Raw genomic sequence first — 24,103 nt, forward strand, 5'->3', positions numbered from 1 at the left:
GAGACACAGAATCCAAAACAGGCTCCAGGCTCTGAGCTGTCAGCACAGAGCCCGAAGCGGGGCTCGAACTCACAGACTGCGAGATCATGACCTGAGCCGAAGTTGGCCGCCCAACCGACTGAGCCACCCAGGCGCCCCAGTTGAAAAATCTTTTAACAGAGTTGAACTAAGAAACTTGTCTCCCGACTTCTACTTCTTATTCCATGTGGCTTTTCCCATAATGATGGATACTCACTAAAATGAATTGTACTAGTCACACCAACAAACAAAAATGTACATGGGCTTTCAATTAGCATTTGGCTACACTGGCCAGTGGAAGGTAGTGACCACTCTCCTTGTCCCTGGTGCATGAGCCCCATTTAGAAATGCCTGTTTAGAAACCCATGGGGGAGGGGAAGGAAAAAAAAAAAGGAGGTTAGAGTGGGAGAGAGCCAAAGCATAAGAGACTCTTAAAAACTGAGAACAAACTGAGGGTCGATGGGGGGTGGGAGGGAGGGAAGGGTGGGTGATGGGTATTGAGGAGGGCACCTTTTGGGATGAGCACTGGGTGTCGTATGGAAACCAATTTGACAATAAACTTCATATATTGAAAAAAAATAAAAAATAAAATAAATAAAAAAACTAAAGAATTCTCAAAATAAATAAATAGATAAATAAAAATGCCTGTTTAGGGACACCTGGGTGGCTTGGTTGGTTAAGTGTCCAACTCCTGATTTCAGCTCAGGTCACGATCTCACAGTTCGTGAGTTCAAGCCCCACGTTGGGCCCTGTGCTGACTGTGCAGAGCCTGCTTGGATTCTCTATCTCCCTTTCTCTCTGCCTCTCTCTCTCTTTCTCTCAAAATAAATAAATATATTTTTTAAATGCCTGTTTATAGTCTCCATTGGAACGATACATGTCCCTCTCTCAGTAAGTAAATTATTTCTTTGTCAGGTGGGTGGGATTAATAAGTACAAGCATCTAAATGCCCAGAACATAGATCATGCTTCTAATTCTAAGAGAATGGCTACTCTTTATTTTTTATTGCTATATTTCTACAAATAGTCTTTGTCTCTAAGTGGTTCCAAGAAAGGTAGTACTACAAACTCTGACCTACTTAGTCCCTCTTTCTTCCTGTTACTCCCTTTTTTATGCTAGCATTTCTGTGACAGCCTAGCCCAAACCACTGTAGAAATCCAAGTCGGCGGTCCCAGGTTACAGTTAGTTATTTCACTTGTGCCATTAGTAGATGCCACTAGGGCAATATTATTTGGGGGTCAAACAAAAGGGGACCATTTTTTTCTGAGCTGAGGAAGGCTTCATCAGAGATATAATATTGAAACTAAGTCTTACAGAATCTGTAGGAGTCTGCCATGCAGAGAAGAGATAGAGGAAACAGAAAGTATGAAGACACAAAGGCAAAAATACCAAAAACAAACCTTACTTGTACATATGGGATTATTAAGCAGAATGCTTAGAGCATAAGGTAGGGAGGGATTGATGGAGCAGCATGAAGCTGCATTGTGAAGGGGATTTTAAACCCTGCTGAGAAGGATGGACCTCATCATGAAGGTAATGGGAAGTAGTGCTTTGAAAATAATCTGATTTATATCTTAGAATACTTCTGATGATTCTATGAAGTGTTAATTGACATGACAACTAAAACAAGTAAAGAGAGCACTCAAAGATGATAGAAGCTAGCATGTAGAGAAAGGGGGTAGATTTGAGAGAAATTTCTGAGGTCTGATTGGGAGGACTCAATGGTTTATGAAATATGAAAGGAAGGTAAGGAATTGAAAATAAATGGGCAAGATTGGCAACATGGCAATGCCATTAACAGAGATGGGGGCAACAGGAGTAAAGCTGGGGTTCAGAAGGACTTGGAGTTGTCACAGGAAATAAGCCAGCTCATTTATGGGTTAAGTAATATAAAAGGAACCTCTGCATACCCTCCTCTGAACCCCCTAGTTTCTCTCCTTAAGAATAAAGGATATTAACTTGTTTGATCACACATCACCAAAGTAGCTACATTTACTTCTAGACAGGGACAATGTACATTAAAATGCCAAACACATAGGAATTTCTAGTCTCTGGAGAGTTCTCTCACTCAGGCTGTACTCATGTGCTCTCTCCACTCCAGACACTTTCACTCATGTACTCTCTCTCTCTCTCTCTCTTCAGACAAGACATTTTAAAAATATTTAGCAACTTTATTGAGATATAATTGACATGCAATGAACTGCATCTATTTAAATTAAACAATTTGATAACTTTATACTCACTTATTTTCTGCTCTCTATTTCATTAGTTTCCATTCTTGTCTTTACTATTTCCTTTCTTCTACTTATTTTAGGTTTAATTTGCTCTTCCTTACTAGTTTCTTAGGATGGATGTTTAAGTCATTGATTTGAGATTCTTTTCTTCTTTTCTGGTAGTCATTTAGTGCTATAAATTTCCCCGTAAGTACCGCTTTAGTAGCAGCCCACACATTTTGATACATTGTATATTTATTTTCATTCAATTTGAAATACTTTGTAATTACTTTTTGGTTTCTTTTTTGGCCCTTGGATATAGACGGGTTTTATAGAGTTTGGAAATATTCTGAGATTTCTCAAAATACACTTTTGTTGTTGGTTTATTATTTAATTTCATTGCGATAAGAGAACATACTTTGTATGATCTGAGTTCTTTTAAATTTAATGGCACTTATTTTATGGCCCAGAATATGGACTCTGCCTACTATTCTGGGAATCTTGAGGTTTTACAGTCTGGCTGGTGTGATGGGCACTGTTTTCTGGCCCACTGTTAGTACCAGGCACGTGCTGCCTCACGTCCTCCAGGCGGTTCAGTTTCCAGCTTTGGGTAGTTTCCTCATATGCGTTCATGCATCAGTTCTTAGCTGAATACTTAAGGGGAACCCTCCACAGATCTCCCAAGTTCCCACTCTGTGAACTTGTCTCTTTTTCAGCATTCTGTCTTCCTCCTCAGAATTCTAGTCCCCTTGGTCTTCCTGGACTCTCAGTTCATTCACTCAGCTCCGGGGAGTCTGTCAGTTTCTGCCTTCATTCTCCCTCTTTGCACTGTGGCTTGGAAATGCTCTCAAATCAGTAAAGTGGGGCAATTGCAGGGCTTACTCCATTTTCTTTCCTGCTTATCCAGAATGATTGCTTTCCCTTGACTGATTTACAGTGTTCTGCAAACTATCATTTCCTATATTTTGTCTGGTTTTGGTTGTTTCAGGAATGAGGGTAAATCTGGTCCCTGTTACTTCATCTTAGTTGGAAGCAAAATTCTCCCTCTCCCTCCCTCCCTCCCTCTCTCTCTCTCTCTCTCTCTTCTTTCAAGAAGCTGCAACAGTAGGCATGTCAGAGCCTTTTCCTACAAGGGAAGAGACCCAGCCATCTCCTACAGACTTACTCATGTCAGCTGGGCCAGCAGCTACAGCTGTCCATACACCCAAGGCAAGCCTGGGAGGAGGGATTTGTATTTGTCAACTTTTACAGTGGTAACAAACAATCCAAAATCTAAGTAGCAGATGACCACAAACATCTATTTCTTGTTTACATGACATGAGGACTGCAGCCGTCTCTAGCTCAGCTGGGCTCAGCTAGCTTTGCCTGGTCCAACTGGGCTTGCCTGGGCTCATTTCAGCTCTCTACATCTTCTTTTTCCAGAAATAAAGGTGAAGGCATGCTATTTTCTTGGTAAGGGTCCAGAGCAAGAGGCACAGGCCAAAGCACGTAGTACAGTCCTGGCATCCCTCACATCTGGGCACATTCCATAGGCCAAAGCAAGTCAGTAGCTAAGCCCAAAGTCAAGTGTGTGGGAAAGTACACCCTACCCACAGGGAGCATGGCAAAGACAGAGAAAGAATGAATAATTATGAACAATTACAATCTTCTATAGCATTGGAGGCTTACTCTCTCTTGCTGTATTTACTATGTGTTCTAGCACAATGGACCTCTTTACCTCTTTCATGGTACCAAACACATCACAGTATTTTACAGATTAATCTCAATTTGACATTTATGTGACTCTTCTCTCTCCTCCACTGGAAAATAAGCTTCATAAATGCAGAGATGTTTCCTGGTGCATGTAGGCAGTAAGTAACTGTTGAATGAATGAATGAATGAATGAATGTCTCAAAAAGAGCCTCATAAATATGGAGAACTAACACTAAAAAATGTGCTAGGTGGCATTTGGTTAGAACCTGTGTAGGATTAACTAGGACCAAATGATGCTACATGGTCTAGCCATGCTTGCCAGACAGCTCAGCTCCGGCACTCAACTCCACTATAGAAAATGATGTAGACTTTTGCTTTCCTTTGCTGTTGTTCTCCATACATACTCCTGTGGACATGCAGAGCTGTAGTTGGAGCAACACTTCCCTCCAAAAGAAAGAGAAATACATATTAAAACAAAAGTGATGGGAATGCAAGCTGGTGCAGCCACTCTGGAAAACAGTATAGAGGTTCCTCAAAAAACTAAAAATAGAACTACCGTATGGCCCAGCAATTGCACTATTAGGCATTTATCCACGGGATACAGGTGTGCTGTTTTGAAGGGACACATGCACCCCCATGTTAATAGCAGCACTATCAACAATAGCCAAAGTATGGAAAGAGCCCAAATGTCCATCGATGGATGAATGGATAAAGAAGATGTGGTATATATATACAATGGAGTATTACTCGGCAATCAAAAAGAATGAAATCTTGCCATTTACAACTATGTGGATGGAACTGGAGGGTATTATGCTAAGTGAAATTAGTCAGAGAAAGACAAAAATCATATGACTTCATTCATATGAGAACTTTAAGAGACAAAACAGATGAACATAAGGGAAGGGAAACAAAAACAATATAAAAACAGGGAGGGGGACAAAACAGAAGAGCCTCATAAATATGGAGAACAAACTGAGGGTTACGGGAGGGGGTGTGGGAGGGGGGATGGGCTAAATGGGTAAGGGGCACCAAGGAATGTACTCCTGAAATCATTGTTTCACTATATGCTAACAAATTTGGATGTAAATTTTTAAAAATAAGAAATAAAACAAGTTAAAATAAATAAATAAAATAAAATAATAAAAACATCCTTTGAAAAAAACTGAAAAAAATAAAAGTGAGATTCCATTTTTAACCATAAAATGAGAAAAAATAAAATAATTAATAACACTGCATGATGGTGAGAAGGTGAAAAAACAGCCACACTGCTATGCTGGAGGGATGTAAATTGGCACAGTCTTTAAGGAGGGCACTTTGACACGCCTATTGAAAGTACATTCTCTGTTGAATCACTACACTGCACACCTGAAACTAATATAACACTGTATGTTAACTATACTGGAATTAAAAGAAAAAACTTAAAGTGATTTTAAGAAGTACATTCTCTGTGTCTTTACAGTTTTCCATATAATTTTGCCCTATGAATATATTCGATAGATTCTATATGTCCTATTTTGCCTTATGAATATACTTACACAAAGACAAAGGTATACAAGAATATTCAATGAAATTTTGGTCGTCATAGCAAAAGATTGGGAACATTTAAAGGCCCAGCAAAGATGAATTGATTAAATAAAACAAGCAGCTGTGAAGCACTTAAACCTAGGGTAGCTCTTTATCTACTGATACGAAATGCATTCCGTAATGGTAAGTGAAGAAGGGAGAGAGGGAGGCCATCAGGGAGGCAGTGAGGAAGGGAATACTCCAAAGGGAAATAAATGGTGCGCTCATAAAGGAGCAAATGTTTGACTATAGCTGAATTGAAGAACACGTGTAAGAACCCAGAGGGAAGTAAACTAGTAATGTAACTAGCAGAAATGTCCTGAAGGCCCTCAAATACTACACTGGAAGGTTTACTCTCTGTGTCTCAAAGATGGAGAAACCCTAAAGCATTTTAAGGAGGAGAATGTTTCAATGTTTTAAACAGCTGAAAACAAGTCCAAGCAGTGATTTATTCATAATAGAATCACTTTGAGAAAAACCCCAACCAAGTTGCAGATGCTGGCAAAACCATAGCATCCTTCCTTAAAATGTAGGAGAGGGAAAACTCTGAAATGATAAATTTAAGATGGCGCCAACTAATATGCTAAGGAGAGAATAACTGGAAAATTCCATCAATTCTTAAAAATAATGTCAAGAAATCATGAGTATGGAGTTTAAGGGCAAATTTGAAGGGTGGTAAAAATAAAATTGAACCCTCTGGTCAATTTCAGAGAGAAATAGGAAAAGAAGTCTTTAATTTTGCTGTCTTTACAATCCATAGTCCTACTTACTACTTAGAATTCCTGCTGCATAATTCCTATTTCTTTTTGCTTCCAAGACAGAAGGAAATTTTCCCATGTTTTCTATTGACATGGAAGCCATCTTAGATTTTTTTTATATTTTACAGCAACATCATATTTAGAATGAGGATGTGCTAGTTCACCCTTCGCTCATACACCAGTCACCAAGAACATTGTCCCAAGCTCGAAGACATGCTCGGCTTGTCAAAATGACAAAAGAGCCGTGGAAATAGGGGAAGCCGCCAAAGCACCCAGAATGAAGGAGCACATATCAACTCTTTTAAAACAAGAACACAACCATCTGAAAGGCTCCACAAGGTCAGAGCAGGAGCTGTTGGAATGAAAGGAGACATCCAGGTCAAGTTGCATCCGTGAGAGTCAATGTTATCTAAAGAATGGGCTACCTCAGAAGGAGATAATTGTCCTACCAGAAATGTTCACCCCATGACGACCCAGTCACTTAGAGTATTTGTCTGAAGGATATAAGCAACAGAGGAGACATAGGACTAGAAGACTCTAAGGATTGTTAGCAATTCTAAGAGCCTGATTAAAGCTGGGTTTAAAATTTCCCAGTGCTCAGAGTCTGATGTGACTTTAAATGAATTTGTTTAAATGAAGAATTTTTTCTAAAATATTAATTTATGTGAAATGATAATGAATGCTTTTAGAAAGATATGAGGACACAAATAATAAACAAAGAATTCAATATCAGAATCTATAAGGAACTCCAGGAATTAAATAAGGAAGGAAAAGACAAACAATCCAATAGAAAAATCTTCTCCAAATATCAACAGACATTTCACAGAAGCCTCAGCCCAGATGGTAAACAAACAAGGTTAGATGCCACCAGAGAAAGTCAAATTAAAACAAGATATCATTTTACACCCACTTTTAGCAAAACAGAGAAGTCTGATAATACTAAGTGTTGACAAGATTATCAAACAGTGGAAACTTTTATACACAACTGGTGGGAATTTATAATGAATTGGTTCAAAACACTTTGGGGGAAAAATTGGTATAATATACTATTTTTGAATATTTATATGTCCTGGAACCCAACAACTCCATCATTATACCCAGTATATACCCTAGAAAAACACTGGTACCCATACACCCAAAACTACATAAGAGCATTTGTAGCAACACTGATGGAACAGGGGGAAAAATTAAATGGAAACAGTTTAATCATAGACAAAGCAATGGTTAAACATATTTTGTGATATATGCCCACAGATATGATGCAACTTTGAACGTAAATGGACATCTATGAATTATAATATATTGACACACCAAGTTGCAAAGAATTACATATTATGAAACAAATGTTCCAAAGCTCAAAAAACCTAAATAATAAGTTACTTAGGAATACATTTAGATATGGTAAAACATACAGATTAATGATAATATTGAATGAAAACAGCAAGTTGCAGAAGACTAGAACATGACCCCACTTTTATAAAGCTCTAAAATAAGCAAGACTATGTATTGTGCAGAGCTACAAAAAAAAATGATTTTACATGTAAAATTACCTATAAAAACCTGATAGAAAAGTGAAGTGGTAAACACAAAATTCAAGATGAGTTATCCCTGGCAGGGAACAAGGAGCTGGGATTGCAGAAGGGAACACAGGAAGCTTCAACAGAATTGATTATGTCTGGTTCATTGTCTGTATGATATGTTCACTGATGTTCATCTTGTTATGGTGTTTGGTAACTTACAAGTATATCGTATGTATTCTTTTGTGGTCTCAAATATTACATAATAAAAATGTAATTAAACCACACAAAATTGTTTTTGTTAAGATGGCTATTCTTCCAGCCTCGTCTTCCTGGACTGCCCTTTTTTGTATCTCCAAACTTGAATGAGGGTCACAGGCCTGAAAGAAGAAAAAAGTGTGTTGTAAGATGATATATAAAAATGCTGTCTAAGCACAGCTCAGAACTAATGATCTTCCCAGGCTGGATGTCGCAAAATTATTACAAAAGTGACAGAGCCAATTCTCTGTTACTCTGTTGGGTCGTATTTCAGTTTAGTGGCTCAGTTTTCAGAATAAGTCTTGCCTTTAAAATACCCTGTTCCGGAGCCGTTATGGTCTTCAGCGAGTCCCTGGCTATCAAGTGCTTTCTCATTCTGCCCCTGAAAACTGAGTGACTCATTTACATATTTTAAAGGAAGGGTGAAAAGAGTTTCTTTGTTTAAATTACAACTTTTGTCTTAAATATAGTTTTGTTTTTTTACCTTTGTTACCAAACATGTTAGAGGAGTGAGAAGTGACAATTGTTAATAAATTTGAGTTAAGTAGTTTTCTTTTTTTTTTTTTAATTTTTTAACGTTTATTCACTTTTGAGAGACAGAGACAGAGCACAAGTGGGGGAGGGGAAGAGAGAGAGGGAGACACAGGATCTAAAGCAGACTCCATGTTCTGAGCTGTTGGCACAGAGCCCGATGCAGGGCTCGAACTCATGAATCACAAGATCATGCCTGAGCCAAAGTCAGATGTTTAACCAACTGAGCCACCCAGGCACCCCTGAATTTTCATTCAGATTGGTTTCTCAATCACTTTCAGGGCTAGGGAGGCAAAAATCTAACTACCCTCAGCACCTCACTCCTATCCCAGTACCTCTCATCTCCCATAATCACCATCTTGCTGGGTTTCCCCCAAGCAGGATGTCTTTCTGATCTCACCACATGCTATGCACAGACACACTCCCATCCCTTCTGATTCCCAGACTCAAATCTTTTCTACCACTTCCCTTTTGCTATAGACAGGGCTGTAAGGGGGTTGGGCACTGAGACCAGTGAGATGTACTGGGTGGGGGCTGGGGACGTTGGGAGGTTGGGCCAGGTGTTTAATCTGACATAATTCGTATCAGAACTACATTGCTGGCTGTGATGTAGTGATAGCCTGTGTCTTGAGGTTACACATCCCTGACTCAAATCCCCAGCTCTGCCACTTTTTAGCTGGGTAACCATCCAGGGGTCCCTGAACTTTTCAGAGCCTCAGTTTCTTTGCCTATAAAAGTAGTTAATACCTACATCCTAGGGGTGGTTGTAAGGACTCACCTATGCTTGTGAATTTTAAGTACTCAGTAGGTACTCAGGTGTGGTGTTTTATTTGTATTGGGTGAATGTGTTGAAATTATAGATGCTCTTTCTAGGTGTGCAGACTACACTCGTTAGAGGTTGATTCACTTACTCATCCTTGAATGCAGATTTCTTGACACTCGTTTTCACTGTTGAATCTATTTCCTGAGCCATTACAGCCACTGAACCAAAAGCGGGCACAGGAGTTGACCTGTTTGTCATAATACCATCGAACTACATATTCGCCACAGTCTCCCGGCTTTAGGGGTTCCAAGCATCTAGGATCTAGAGTCAGAAAAGGATACCATGTTATTATAGGCTTTTATCCCCCTGAAAAGATGAAAAGAGAAAGCTTTGTAAAGTTTATTCTCCATGCACAGAAACACATCAAGGAAGAAAATATGGTTCCAAGTTAAAGACGTGTTCCCTGATACCTAAAATATTTCCTCCAGCACCTGAAACTCCACTATTGGATACTCCTTTGATCTTCATGTAACCTCATTAAAAATGTATATTTCCCTGAAAACATAACCCCATGAGCCTTCATTGGCTAACACTCTTGCAGGGATTAGTTGGCAAGAGAAAAACAGGAGTTCTTCGTTTACTTTGGACTTGACCTAAAATCAGATTAACATTTGGAATAAAGAGGATCTCAGCCTTCTGTACACATTCCCTCTAGAAAGCGCCACTGTGATCCCATGTAATTGTGCCCACTAGAAAAGGAAAATCCTTGGGGTGTCTGGGTGGTTTGGTCAGTTAAGTGCCCACCTCTTGGTTCAGGCTCGGGTTATGATCTCATGGATTGTGGGATAGATCGTCAGCACAGAGCCTGCTTGGGATTCTCTCTCTCCCTTTTTTTCTGCCCCTCCCCTGCTCTTGCACACACAGGCACCCTTTCTCCCTCTCTCTCAAGATAAATAAATGAAATGTAAAATGAAAATAATAAATAAAATAATAAAAATAATAAATGAAATAATAAATGAAAATAAAATAAGTTACCACAAAATAAATAAATAAAATGAAGGACTCTCTTTATATCACAGGTTTCTCTTAAGAAGAGTAGTTCTTGGGGCGCCAGGGTGGCTCAGGGGGTTAAGCATTCGACTTCAGCTCAGGTCATGATCTTACAGTGCATGAATTTGAGCTCTGCATTGCGCTGTCTGCTGTCAACACAGAGCCCGCTTCCAGATCCTCTGTCTCCCTCTCTCTCTGCCCCTCCCCTTCTCTTTCTCTCTCTCTCTCTCTCAAAAATAAATAAATATTTTAAAAGTTTTTAAAATAAATAAAAAGAATAGTTCTTGACAATAAAATCATGACCTTTTAATGTCTATTTGCAAATAAGTCTCAGAAACACTTGCATTGTAAAGAGGAAAAAAAGACAAAGGAGAAGTACAATAGGAAAGCCATTCATTAAATCTCTCTTTATTTCATGGTACTCCTTAGTGTTTTGATTAGTATTCCTTACTGAGGAAGTGATTCCAAGGTGAGAAAAACCACAAAAACCAAGTAGGTACTTACTGCCTGAGACTTGTGTTCTGTGAGACAGTTTATATGCCATAAGCTTCATTTCTCAATTGTAAAACAAGTCCTTTCTCCATCTCCTGTAATCATTTCCCCAGATATAGAGCATGTCTGTATTCCTTTATTTTCTAAAACTAACTTCCAAATCTCCTTCTCCTATGAAGACTCCTTAGACCGAATGGAAAGGAGTAGACTTTCACTATCTCCACTGTTAAAAACAATAACTAAGTAATGTATACCGTGTAACTTGTCAAACCAATCTAAGGTTCTTTTGGGCAAAGATGTTGTCTCTCTTGGATGTTCTTCAGAAACGATATATATAATGATTAATTTCTATAGATACTAACTCCACAGAAAATATGTTGATGAGTTGGAATCTAGGTTCTAGCTTTTTTCTCTTCTATAATCTAGGAGTCAAAAATTCAAATGTCTACATGAGTCAAGGCCACATATAAGACAATAGGGAGTGGTAGGGGCCATGGCAAAATGAGAACACAATCATCTGTAAAGGCATTTAAATTTATTTATTTTTTTATGTGTATTTATTTTTTTAGAGAGAGAGTGAGCAAGCCAGGAAGGGGCAGAGAGAGAGAGAGAGAGAGAGAGAGAGAGAGAGAGAAATCCTAAGCAGGCTCCGCACTGTCAGCACAGAGCCTGACATGGGGCTCAAACCCACAAACTGGGAGATCATGACCTGACCTGAAACCAAGAGTCAGATGCTTAACTGAGCTGCCCAGGTACCCTTGTAAAAGCATTTAAATAAAACAAGCAGACAAACAAACAAAAAACAATAAACATGGGGCACCTGGGTGGTTCACTTGGTTAAGTGTCTGACTTTGGTTCAGTTTCATGATCTCACAGCTCGTGAGTTCAAGCCCTGCTCTGCGGTGACAGCTTGGAGCCTGGAGCCTGCTTTGGAATCTCTGTCTCCCTCTCTCTCTCTGCCCCCCCCCTGCTTGTGCGAGCGCGCTCTCTCTCTCTCTCTCTCAAAAATAAGTAAACATTAAAAAAACTCCTAAATCTCTAAAAAACTAAACATAAGAGCTTTAAAATTTTCTTATTGCACAAATTTGTCCTATGACCATTCTGTTTTCTTATTCTACCTATAATAAAATGAAAAGTGTCTTTTGTCCTCCCTGAGTCAACACATGTTATTTCTGAATGAGATTTCAGAGACACACCCTTTCTGTGCCTTGACATTGTAGATGCAGCAGCTGATTGGCAGGTATCTCTTACCTTGGTGCGCCAACTTTTCTGGCTTTAAGTTCAAAATGGGACTTGGAATTCTTGTTTCCAGACCCTCTGCCCCCTCCTCAGGGAGGCTGAGCAATGGCTCCTGGGTGGTAGCAGCCTCAGGTGAAGGAGTGGTAGTCAGGCCATCAGCCCAGTTAGGCTCTTTCTCTTTGTCCTGGGCTCCAGAGACAGTGACCTACACACAAAAAAATTCACGTTTCTAGTTTGGGGAAATATTTCAGGAAAACCTCAGCATTGCTTCTTCTCCCCAACTCTCCAATATTATTTCAATAAAAGCTCAGGGAATGATGCCCCTCTTCTGTGTCATGCCTCCCAGAGTACCTAAGTTATGGACTTCCCTTCTGCCAGGCACAGATGTCCCTGTGCTTGGCCTTCCGGAGAGATCCACATTCAGAGTATGAAAGGTATGGGCTTGGGAGAAGTTTATCTCCATTCTTTTCATACTCACTGTCATGAGGAGGGGAAATAACCACTAGTTTCTTTGATCTTGCCTTTTAAACGGACTTTTCCATTTCTTAACACTAGAGAAATTAACAATATATTCCAAAATATCTACAACAAACCCTCAAATGATTTTGGGATTGGGAATTGGGTGGCAGAGGACAATCATGCAGGTGAAATAAAAATAGTAGCAATTGCTTTTCGTCTCATCCTATTATCTGGACCCCAGCAAATGCCCAATGCTGCAGGATGCTCAGCTTCTAAGAAGTTCTAAAAATGTTTGTTAGTGAAGGAACAAAGGAACATAATGTCAAAAGCAAGTTTTCTGGACTCAAGTTTCCAAGTTCTGTCTGAATTTATGATATGTAATGAGACAAGGCAAAAAAAGTATTTTGTTTCGAAAAAAAAGTCATGTCAGTTATTGTTGACAAGGTCAGTCTTTTATGGGACCAATTAAGTTCTTTTACTTCTTTTCCCTTGGACCCCAGCTACAGGGAATTGAGTCAATCATTTATCTTGGTCTTAGCACGGTATGGTCACTTATCCTTGCAAGGCACTCTTTTTGTTTTCTTTTTGTTTATTTATTTAAATAGGCAAATCGAACTAAGTAAAGTCATTTTTTGATGTTTTCTTACCTGTGTTTCCTATCATCCTGGGACCAGAGCCAGCTGTTATCATTAGCTGCTCTCTGCTGTCTAAACTTTAGACACACACAAACATACACACACACACACACACACACACAGAACACACACACACACACACACACGGAAGGACTAATCAGTTCTATTACTCATTGTGTACATTTTTACAATGATTAAAGTACTACCAGGTAAATCAAAGCAAACATTTCCATTGGGACTGATGTAGTCATCAGCCCAATATAAAGAGCACTCAATTCAAATACAATTATGGTATGTCACTAGCCCCAAAACACAACTTTTGGGACAAATGGAGATAAAACGATGGGTCACTTGGCCTTCCTCCTTCTTTGAGAATGGTCTTGTGTGTACAATATATCAATTTGAATGTGAAATTTTGTTGTCATCATTGAACTACAGAATTTTAAGGCTAAAGGAAAATTCTGTGAATACTTCATTTTCTATAGGGGAACCTAAAGCTCCAAACGAATAAAGAGCCTCCCCCAAATCATTGGTAAGCTGGTGATAAAATCTGAGAAATGCCTGTTTCAAGAAAGAAATCTTATGTTTTGGTTTTGTTTTGTTTGCACATATTTTGTTAAGGAAAAAAATAACTTAAAAGCTTGACTAAGGAGTAGTTTATCAAACGTAAAAAAGCCAATAGGCAGTAGGCTACACTTCAGATCTACTATCTGTCAGGTGAGAAGTTTCCTTTGAAGAAGTGCACTGGGCAGCAGTTTTCTTAAAGGAACTAACTCGGCCTTTAAATCATTCCCTTGTTCAAGCCTTAGGGCCTCATAAGTTACTCTTTACCTCTTGTAAGTGTAGGAGTGTGTGTTTTCTTTCTCAGTCACAGCATCATTTGGGAATTTTGACTGCTAGAGCATTATACCTCAGGTTCTAGAGCAAATGGAATTAATATTTTTTCATCAGTGAGAATTATTTTCCCTTTTGGTTCCATGAGATTTCAGATTATTTAAACAAATGCATCATTATTATGGTTTGTCATTTTTATAATTTTCTAATTATAAAAACAAACACAGTCCTTGAAGGGAATTTAGAGAATCTGGACAAGCAACAAGAAGAAAATAAAAATCACAAGGGATTCCACCTCCCAGAAATAATCATAGATGATATTCAGGTGTATTTTTACCTCAATCTTTTTCCTCTGTGCATTTATTTTAACAAAAAAAAATATTGGAGTGTTAACAGGTTTTCTATGTTCCTTTTTTGAACTTATTATATTACTGTGGCCCTAAAATACCATTTAATTATATTACTACCTTTAAATATACAATGAAAATACCTTTTTAAACATTTAATTTATTTGCTTTTTTTTTTCTGTTGGAAACCACATGCTGATTGCTGGATCTAAGAACACACATATTTGAAGCTTATGAGACAGTCTTCTCCAGAAAAGTCTTATAATTTGCATTCTCACTAGTGTTTTTTCTTAAATGATCACCATTTCCTAGCTATTATGACTGAAAAAAGATGTAATTACTAGTTTGATAGGTGAAAAATTCTTCAACTGTTCTCCACAGCCCTGCCACACTGTGTCTCCTACACACACACACACACACACACACACACACACACACACACACGCTACCTCACCAGCCACTCCTCTCAGCCCACCTTGCTATGACCTTTCATTTCTTCCCTTTCATTCTGCCTCAGGCTCTCAAAGTCTGCCTTCTTAAGGGGCCCAGGAAAAGTTGGTCCCCAGCACCAAAACCTTTCCCAATAACCTAGTCAGTGCTAATGCTCCCCTTCCAGTACGTGCATAGTGCCTTCAAATGCTCCCTGCCTTGGCCCTGATATTTAGGAGTTAACCTTTAATCCTACATTATTTCCTATCCTTTCCTGTTTCACATGTGTAACTATCACTTCCCTGATAAGAGAAATTAAACCATGCCACATTTTCTTTCTTTCCTTCTTTCCTTCCTGTTTGTCTTCTTTTTAAAAATCTTTATTGCATAGAACAGCAAACAGCAAATAGTAGTCACTGGATAAATTCAGAGTGCGTTGGAGGGAGAGAGAAGGAGAGAAGGGACTTTGGGTTAATTCCATTCCTTTAGGTTTTAATGTCATTGTTTTAAAATAAGAAAAGATTAGACCCTGACATCTCTCTCTCTAAAAGTGGTATTTAAGCAGTCCCAAACTTTACTGGCAGAATGCACACCCGATTCAGGGTAGTCATTGCCTTTGGAGGGAGGGGAAGGAGGAGGAGGAGGAGGATCAGACTGACCACAAACAAGCAAGGACTTTAACTTTATCTGAAGCAAGAGTGAGTGAACAAATGGAAACCTGAGTCATGTCCTGGTGGCGGGCACTCAACTGCTTGTTTTATGCATTCTCTGATCTTTTATAAATCTTAAACCTAAAACAAAAGCCTATCAACTCAGCAGCCTTCCTTGGAGGAGACCAGTGGTCTTAGCTCCGAGCAGGGACTCCCCACAGAAAACAACACAGAAGAGGAGCTAGGGGCACATGAGGGGGCAACACCTAGAGTCCAGGGCTACTTTGTGACGCTGGACAAGCACATGTGACAGTGTCAGTCTCTTTCAGCCTTAGAGCAGATCTTTAAGAGGAGAAAACAGATTTCATGCAACATCCTAGAAAGCAAACGTGAGAGCTAAAAGGAGAATTACTAGCCAGGGTGCCACACGATTCCAAAAGGTCATTTGGTTTGTGATTTCCAAACATTTGTCTTGTCATTCATTACCCCGAATCTTGCATATATTACAGACAGGCTCTTCAAATCTGAGCTCATGTCTTCTCTGGATGAATGTTAGTCATCATCTGCATTAGCCCATGTGTTTGGACTTTGCTTTTTCCAAAAGTGAGGATCCAAGTTTCTCCTGGTTGGTTGTGGGGACTCTACTCCTGCCAGCTGGCTCCACAGCCAGCGCCTTCAAGGTGCCTGATTTCTTAGGCTGCTAACCTTAATTGACTCTTCCCAGGTGACCACACTTCTTTGCCAGGTCTCTCAGCACATATCTAAACTGATGCTCTTTATTTGCAGTAAAGGCTGCTGAGGACTGTTAGGAACACCTTAAGTTTGGGCTGTGTGCCTCCCCTGATGGCCTGCAGCTTTCCTAGAGGGTGGACTGCAGGATTTTATTCTGTGTAAAACCTCCTCTACATGAGTATAATGCCCTCCATTCTGCCGTTGCCCAGTAAATGTTTCAGACTCTTCTTTCTAATCATATTTTTTTTTAAAGGAAGAAGAGTCTAGCAATAATCCTTTACTTTGCAAATGAGGGAACAGAAACCTTAAGTAATAGGTGATTCACGCAGTGTCAGGCAGCTATCAGATTTTATTTCTAAGAGGTCATTCACTGTCAGATACACTGTAAATTTTTAAAGTCTTTTTAAAAAGACCACAACACACTAAATAGATGCATCCAGATCTCTGAAATAATAACATAGAAAAAAAAAAACAACTACAGAGCCAAGGAAATAAATATTTAGCTTCAACATTGACAATACAAGCCAAGTTTCCTAACTTTTAGGTCCAGAATACTTCTTCTAGATCAGTCTGCAGTGTTTTTTTTTTTTACCCCTTCATAAGATAGAAGCATCTTAATAAGTCTATTATTAGCAACATATGGCACTTATACAGCAACTTCACTAAACAATACTAATATTGGTTGTTTCATAGGGTTTTATCAAGAATTTGAGTTTTTTGACCACCACAATGAGAGAATATTAATTTTATTTTATAAACAAATTATAATATTGATCAATATAACCATGTCTGTGTATGTGGCTTAGTCAAGGACACTCACAAATAATTAGGTCTGATTTCAGGAAATCAACTTAATTTTCCTGTTGGTGGAGAAGCTAAACTAACACTAGTCTCGGTCTCAAGTTGTTTCTGAAAGTTTGAAAAGTCCACATGTTTTAAGAGCATTGATTATGAATAGACTATTTCATTTAATAATGTGTATAATATGATCAAGCAACTTGCAGAATTTTGCTTGAATTCTGTTAGGAGGAATTCAGTACCCTATTAGGAGGATCCTATAGGAGAAGATATAGATATACCCAAGTGTTTATATTATTTTTCCTAATGTACTGTCATGGGGGCTTTATACCAAGTTAAAATAGATGTCACTGTATTATGGACAGGTTTTTAAAGGAAATTCAGTCAAAATGGGATTATATCTAGGAGAAAGAATTGATGATGTTATTTTTAAGAGTAAAAAAATAAATGAAATGACACTATCAGCAAGTAATGAGTAAACTGGAGAGGATGTGGAAAAGAGAGATAGGACAAGGGTTTTGAGACCATATTATTAACATAGAAAAGAAATGATGAGACCTCAATCTGAATGGATGAGGAGAAAAGAGTTGACAGCATGGATTGCGAGATGATAAGAACAGACCAAAGAAGACAATACCAGCAAGTATGGAGATAAAGTAAGATTACAGCTACCAGTGCATCCAGGTTTCCCATCAGGTGCCTGGCTGGTTGGTGGGACTATATCCCTAAGGAAGGCAATCTGGAGGAGCAGCATTGTGAACGTATTCCATGTTGGCTGACTGTGGAACACGCAGAGTAAGATCTGCACAGATAACAAAAAATGTAAACCTGGGGCCCAGGAGAAAGATCTGGACTGGGGAGGCAGATTTTGAGAGTTGTTAACAGGTGGCTTTGGAACTCAGAAAGAGAAGGCTAAGAACAGATGTTAGAAAAGTTAAGAGTTTAACATTTAAGGAATAAACAGAGAACCCCCCAAAACAATTGAGAAAGGAAGTTCAGAAGGCTGGGGGGAGAACAAGGAGAAAGAAGACTCTCAAAATCAAAGAAAGGAGCGGCATGGTGTTTATGCAAATGAGAGAGTAAGTAAGAGGATGGCAGTAAGGATGTGGCAATTAGGAGATTGTTTCAGTGCCATATTGGAGGCAGTAGCCTGCCTTCAGAAATTTTTCCCAAGTGAACAGAACTAAGGAAGTGGAGACGGAGAGGAAGGGAAGGAGAGTAAAGGGATATGTGTGTGTTTGACAGAGAGGCAGAGACAGCAGAGACTGGCCTGTGGAATAATTTTATTATAAAAAGATAGAGATAGGATATTAGCAAGAGGAACATGAACTAAGAGAGGGTTAGAGAATGTTTTAGATGTGAGAGTCTAAAACCTATTTACTAGCTTTAGGGAGGGAGTCAGAAATATTGGCAAGAAAGGAAATATTGACACAACAGTGAAGCAAGGTCCTAGTCTTGGAAGACGCAGAAGGGAATGGGCCTCAGAGCACAGGTAGGAGGCTAAAAGGTATCACATTAGAATTGAGGATAGAGCCTAGGGTCATATTTTAGGACAAAGGGACACATCCAATTCCAGTATCAAGTCAAAACCTGCCAGAGCTCTAGTTCTTAAAGAAATTGCCAGTGGAGCCCATCTCAGGATGGAGTAAGAATGAATACACATTGCAGGGAAAGGAGGGTAAGAGATGGGAGAGCCAGCAAGAGCGAAAATGAGATGGACATGAGGGGAGTGATGAGGCAAGTGGGATGGGGACCGGGGACAGGGTCTCACTGAGAGGGTGGACAGTGAGAAAGCGGGACGGCCAGCCATCAGCCTGCTATGTTAGTTTGCCATTTACATCATTTACATCAATAGGTGTACATTTCCTCCATGGAAATGAGGGGCCTGCATCCTGGCATTGGACTGCATCTCCTGATGAGAACAAAGGCGAGAAGACTCCCAACTTCCCACTTCCTCCTGGTACAGAGCTACCCAGAGGCACCCTTCCCACACTAGCTTGACTCCCCCTTCACTGGCTTGCTGTGGAAGCACCCTGCATAGGAATCCCACAGCCTCCTTTCCACCAAGAGGAATATATCTCTGCTGCCTGTCATCCAAGTTATTGGCAATCAGGGAACAAATTTTCATGGTACAGAAAGAAGCTTTAAGGAAAGGGTACACAGGGCTTCTTTCATTTCTACTCTTTCAACTGGAAAAAAAAAGCTAGAATATTGTTATAAGAAACCAGCTCCAGTGAGTAAACAACCTGTGTGTTGACATTAGTTTATTAATGCATTTAGAATGACAAAAAGTGACTTCATGCAGGAAATTAATATGCTTATTTGCTTAATGAACCATTACTGGGTATAATCAGTTGGTCTGACTAAATAATGTGTCCTTGATTTTATTGCCCCACTCACATTTTTATCTTGGAAATCTTAACCTAACTGAATATGCCCAGAAAGAATAAAGGAACATGAGTGTCAACATTATTAGTCCCATGAAAGATAAGGATTTTTTTAAAAACAGTATAATTGATGCCTTTCATTGAAGAAAAATTTGAGATTTCTTTTTTAGCCTAACATTTGGCATAGCATTCATTTGGTCAACAAGTATTTATTGGGCATCTATTGTATGAAAGATGAAGCACAGTTTTGAGTCATAAGTGGGACACAACATTTATTTAGACACAGATCATGTTCTCAAGGAAGTTCAATCTGTTAGAAGAGTTAAGGTATATGCATAAATAATTATTAGCAATGTAAAATGTAATCAGCTCCAAAGAAAGAATCCATTATCCTGAGATCTCAGGAGAGGAACAGACTAGAATGGATGCCCATGTTTAGCTTCCCAAGACTGGCCTAAGAGAGCAACAGAGCAGGGGTTGCCGAAGTGTTATGAATTTAGTAGAACCTGGGAAATGCACCTGCTTTCTACATTTCCCAACCCACCTGTTCACAGATGTGTAGTGTGCCTCACGTTCACTCCACAAAAAGATGCAATGCTTAAAATGTAAGTCCTTCTTGGAGGTGGAAACCCATTGACTTAGAGTTGACACAAATGTATAAATAACTAGACTTTTCTCTAAGAACAGATTTTGATAGAAAGAAGAGAAGAAGGAAGGCCAGAAGTAAATGCTGTAAGGGGTAATGAGGCAACAGAGAAAAGAAATACAGACACAGTAACAGAAATAAGACTTCTGGGATCATTTGTTTTACAGGATTGCCTAGGGGTAGGCTTGGGAACAATCTGAGAATCGAAAGGTTTGGGCAGATTCACATTACATGTTTGGATTCTTGTAATTATACATTTATTTATTTATTTTTGTAATTATGCTTTAAGATAAAGGTGGGTGTGCATGCACAAGTATATAAGTATGTTTTTGTATTTATGTGTGTGTGTACATTATATATGCACATGACAGAGCTATGAATATAAATGCAGATATTTTTGTTCAGTCTAAAATCTATTAGGAACATTTATTGTTTAAAACTTCAATCTTGCCTTGGTGCTTCTGCAAAGAGAGCCAGGGTGAGAAGGTCTAGAGATAAGGGCTAGAAGCTCAAGACCTTTGCAAGCTTCACTATCTTGCTCAGAGGCACCCTAGGAGAGCCTAGCTGAGCCTCAGTTTCCCTTTATGTGGTGCTTGGTGTTATAAATCCAAACCATTTTGGATGCACTTTTCTTATGCCCTCCCCTCCACAACTACTAGACTGCTTCATCTGTCATAATCTGTTAACATCATTTGTTTCTCAGGTCCCTCTAACTTCCTGGGTAGTGATAGCAGAGGCAGAGGGGCTTGCTGTCCCTCATTCTGTGTTGTAAGTGCCTTGGAGGTCCCTCAGGCACCTCCACTTTACCTGGAGCAAACTTAGCTCATTATTTTCCTCAAAATACCCCACCATGGGGCACCTGGGTAAGTCAGTCGGTTAAGCGTCCACCTCTTAATTATTGGCTCAGGTCATGATCTCACAATTTGTGAGATTTGCCTCCTATAGCCTCCATCTCAGCAGATGGTGTTTCAGTTGACTCCAAATCCAAATTAGAAATCCAGCTGGTTAAGTTCCAATCCATCCAGTCACTAAATTCTACCCCAGAAATGACTTCTACTCTATGCCTGGTTTCATTCCAACCACCCTGCGTTAGTTCAGGGCCTCATTACCTCTCTTGTGGACCATCACAGGATCTCACAGCTCCACTCCAATCTCCTGTCCTCCTCCTCCTTCTACTTCTCCTTTGTGCTGCAACAGGGTTATTCCCCATGCAAACCAAACATGACCATATGACCCTCACTTTAGAAACTCCTCTGCTTTCTCCTGGCTGCCTGGCCTACAGATGAAGTTCAAGCTCCTTCACCTGCCACATGACGTGTGTAACGTCCAGCTGTAACACTCACCATTCTTCCACACACGTCTTAGGCTCCAGTTAGACTGAACCTGTCTTAATTCCTTAAAATGCCATGCCTTTTGGAATCCCCCTTTGCCCACATGTTCCCTCTGCTGGAAATACCCTTCCCCCTACCCTTTTCTTGAGAAACTCCTACTTATCCTTAAAACTCAGCTCAATGCCACTTCCTCTGTAAATTCTTCCTTTACTCTGAAATTAACTGCAACATCTTTTGTGCCTCACCCACAGCTCTGCTAAAGTTCTTAATGTTCCATATTCCTGATAGGCCATGGACTTCTCTTGGGCAGAAACTGTGTCTTAAGAGCCACCACCTCATACAGTGGTAAATGATCAATATGTACCATGGAATTCATTGATTACAAGGAGAGTTCAGGGTTTAAGTGCCACTTGCTGAATCAACCCTGAGTTTGCTCTCATATAGGAAATCTTCAGAAGATTGAGTAGGGAAGGGACAAAGTGGTAAGTCACACAAGCAGGCAAGGCCCCAGGAGCATTCTATGCTCAGGAAGAGATAAACTGTGTACTTTCTTGTCTGTAATTTACTTTTAAATGCTCAGTGAAGACCAGAATCGGCAAACCCCATGGGCCAAATCCAAGTTTTCATCTGTTTTTAGAAACAACTTTTATCTGAATGTAGCCACGTTGGTTCACTTAAGTATTGGCTATGGCTGCTTGTGCACTTCAAAGGCAGGGCTGAGTAATTGCAAAAGAGATCAAATGACATGCAGAACCAAAAATAAATAAGTAAATAATTTTACTACGTGGCCCTTTACAGAATTTGCTGACCCCTGATATAGACCATATGGTATAAATGTGTATGTGAATTTCAATCTGCAATCCAGGGGCACTCTATTGCTCTCACTGGAATTACTCATCTTGGAGTCAGTATTTAATCAAATAAAAATATATTAGAGACTTTTATACCCTTTTTTGAACAGAGTATAAAAATCCAGTGAGTCCTATAGTCTGTCCCCTTAGGAATGGCAACCTAGGCCATCTGAATGGTTCTGGGTCCAGCTAGTAATCTGGAGGTTTCTCAGAGCCTTAGTCCAACTAGATAGTTAATAGAATCCTGATGCTAGAATATTACTGCATTTGCTAATAATGAATATTTCATGCCCTTTCATTAAAGCACAGCACAGGGACTTCACTGAGCTCACAGGATAGGGGTATGACACCTGTGTGCCTCTTGCTAGGAGATGTCCATATGTGTGGTAGGGATCAGTCAGCCCTGCTTCAATTGTAACTTGGTGGGGAAGAGACCACAGCACTCCTTTACCAGTAATTATGGCAGGCTCTCTAATTTTCACCTAAAAGAACCTAACAGCTATTGCTCCTGACCTGATTGGCTGAGGTCAGTGCCCAGAAGCTTGCTATGGGGATTGTCATATTTGTCTCAGCACATTCAGGGGGCAGTTCTTTCTCGCACATGTGATTGAGGAACTCTGAAACAGAGCATTCACCTTGTACCATAGAGATGCTTAGCCTCCCACCTCATCCCCACTCTGAGCACAGGAGGTGGAAGCTAAATGAGCAAGAGCAGGGCTTGGATCATGGAAAATGGCAGGTTGAGCATGTGCACACGTAGAAGAAACTTGCGAGGATGCAGAGTGGGGAGCATATACACAGAAGGATGAGGGGGACTTGTGACCTGTACGAAAGGATCCACAGAGCAAGGCAACTGGGTGATTAAAATAGTGTAGTGTTAATCTGTCCTAGTAGTGTGCACGATTTCTTTGGTGGTAGCTGGGGTACACTACAAAAAGATTACTTGTAGCACTCAATAAATAATTACTTATAAAATATGGAAACATTTTTAAAAATCATATTCATGTTCACAAGCCCCAGAGCTAATTCAGAACTAGATATATGAAGACAAAAGTACTACTATTTATAGTCAAGGACTTGAAAATACATATCCCTCCCTCAGTTGATTCTTGCCACTGCAGGGCAAGATGGTCTTTGATGTAAAGCAGAATACACAATTTTAAGCTAGGCACAAATTAGGCATGACAGTTACTCACGGACTCTGAAATTTCTTCCTGAGGCTCTGGAGTGGATCCACCAAGTTTTTCCTCTGATATCCCCAACCCAGGTTGAAGTAGTGGAGAACCCAAAACTTGAATGAGGTAGGAATCAAAATCCTCACACTTCTTTTTAAACACTTTTTGCTTCAGGGTGTCTTTTAAAAGAGAAGTATAAAGGGGGGGGGAGAGTGGGAATAAAATATGTTTAAAGAGATCTTCCACACTTTGCTTAAAATAAAAAGACATTTTCACATCACTTGAAGTCAACTGCTCGGTGAACTAAGATTTAAAGCATTTGGGCCTCACCTATAAGAGGCCATCTAAAATAATTCACTTTGGGGTGCCTGGGTGGCTCAGTCTGTTAAGCCCAACTCTTCGTATTGGCTCAGGTTATGATCTCATGATTCGTGGGTTTGAGCCTCACATGGAGCTCTGTGCTGGCAGTGTGGAGCCTGCTTAGGTTTCTCTCCCTCTCTCTCTAAATTTTTTTTCATGTTTATTTATTTTTGAGACAGGGAGAGACAGAGCACAAGTGGGGGAGAGGCAGAGAGAGAGGGAGACACAGAATCCCAAGCAGGCTCCAGGCTCTGAGCTGTCAGCACAGAGCCCCATGCAGGGCTTGAACTTGCAAACCACGAGATCATGACCTGAGCTGAAGTTGAATGCTTAACTGACTGAGCCACTCAGGCGCCCCTCTCTCCCTTTCTCTTG

At 39.8% G+C, this 24,103-nt stretch overlaps 1 protein-coding gene and 1 long non-coding RNA gene across 3 annotated transcripts in view; one reads left to right on the forward strand and one right to left on the reverse strand.

Annotated features, from left to right (window-relative positions):
• LOC125161070 (uncharacterized) overlaps positions 1-7,334 on the forward strand; it is a 46,058-nt gene extending 38,724 nt beyond the window's left edge. For both annotated transcript variants that reach the window (XR_007150460.1, XR_007150461.1), the window contains exon 4: positions 6,373-7,334. This is a non-coding gene — a long non-coding RNA (uncharacterized LOC125161070). The remainder of the gene's footprint in view (positions 1-6,372) is intronic.
• Positions 7,335-7,993: 659 nt separating this feature from the next.
• The window catches only part of COL28A1 (collagen type XXVIII alpha 1 chain), a 176,179-nt gene continuing 160,069 nt past the window's right edge, over positions 7,994-24,103 (reverse strand). The window contains exons 33-36 of the mRNA XM_047850690.1: positions 23,390-23,547; positions 12,107-12,299; positions 9,462-9,634; positions 7,994-8,141 (exon numbers count right to left, since the gene is read on the reverse strand). Of these exons, the coding sequence (XP_047706646.1) occupies positions 9,462-9,634; positions 12,107-12,299; positions 23,390-23,547 (524 nt within the window). The 3' untranslated portion in view covers positions 7,994-8,141. The remainder of the gene's footprint in view (positions 8,142-9,461; positions 9,635-12,106; positions 12,300-23,389; positions 23,548-24,103) is intronic.

This window comes from Prionailurus viverrinus, chromosome A2 (genome assembly GCF_022837055.1).
Source record: "Prionailurus viverrinus isolate Anna chromosome A2, UM_Priviv_1.0, whole genome shotgun sequence".
In the NCBI taxonomy this organism is placed as follows: Eukaryota; Metazoa; Chordata; class Mammalia; order Carnivora; family Felidae; genus Prionailurus; species Prionailurus viverrinus.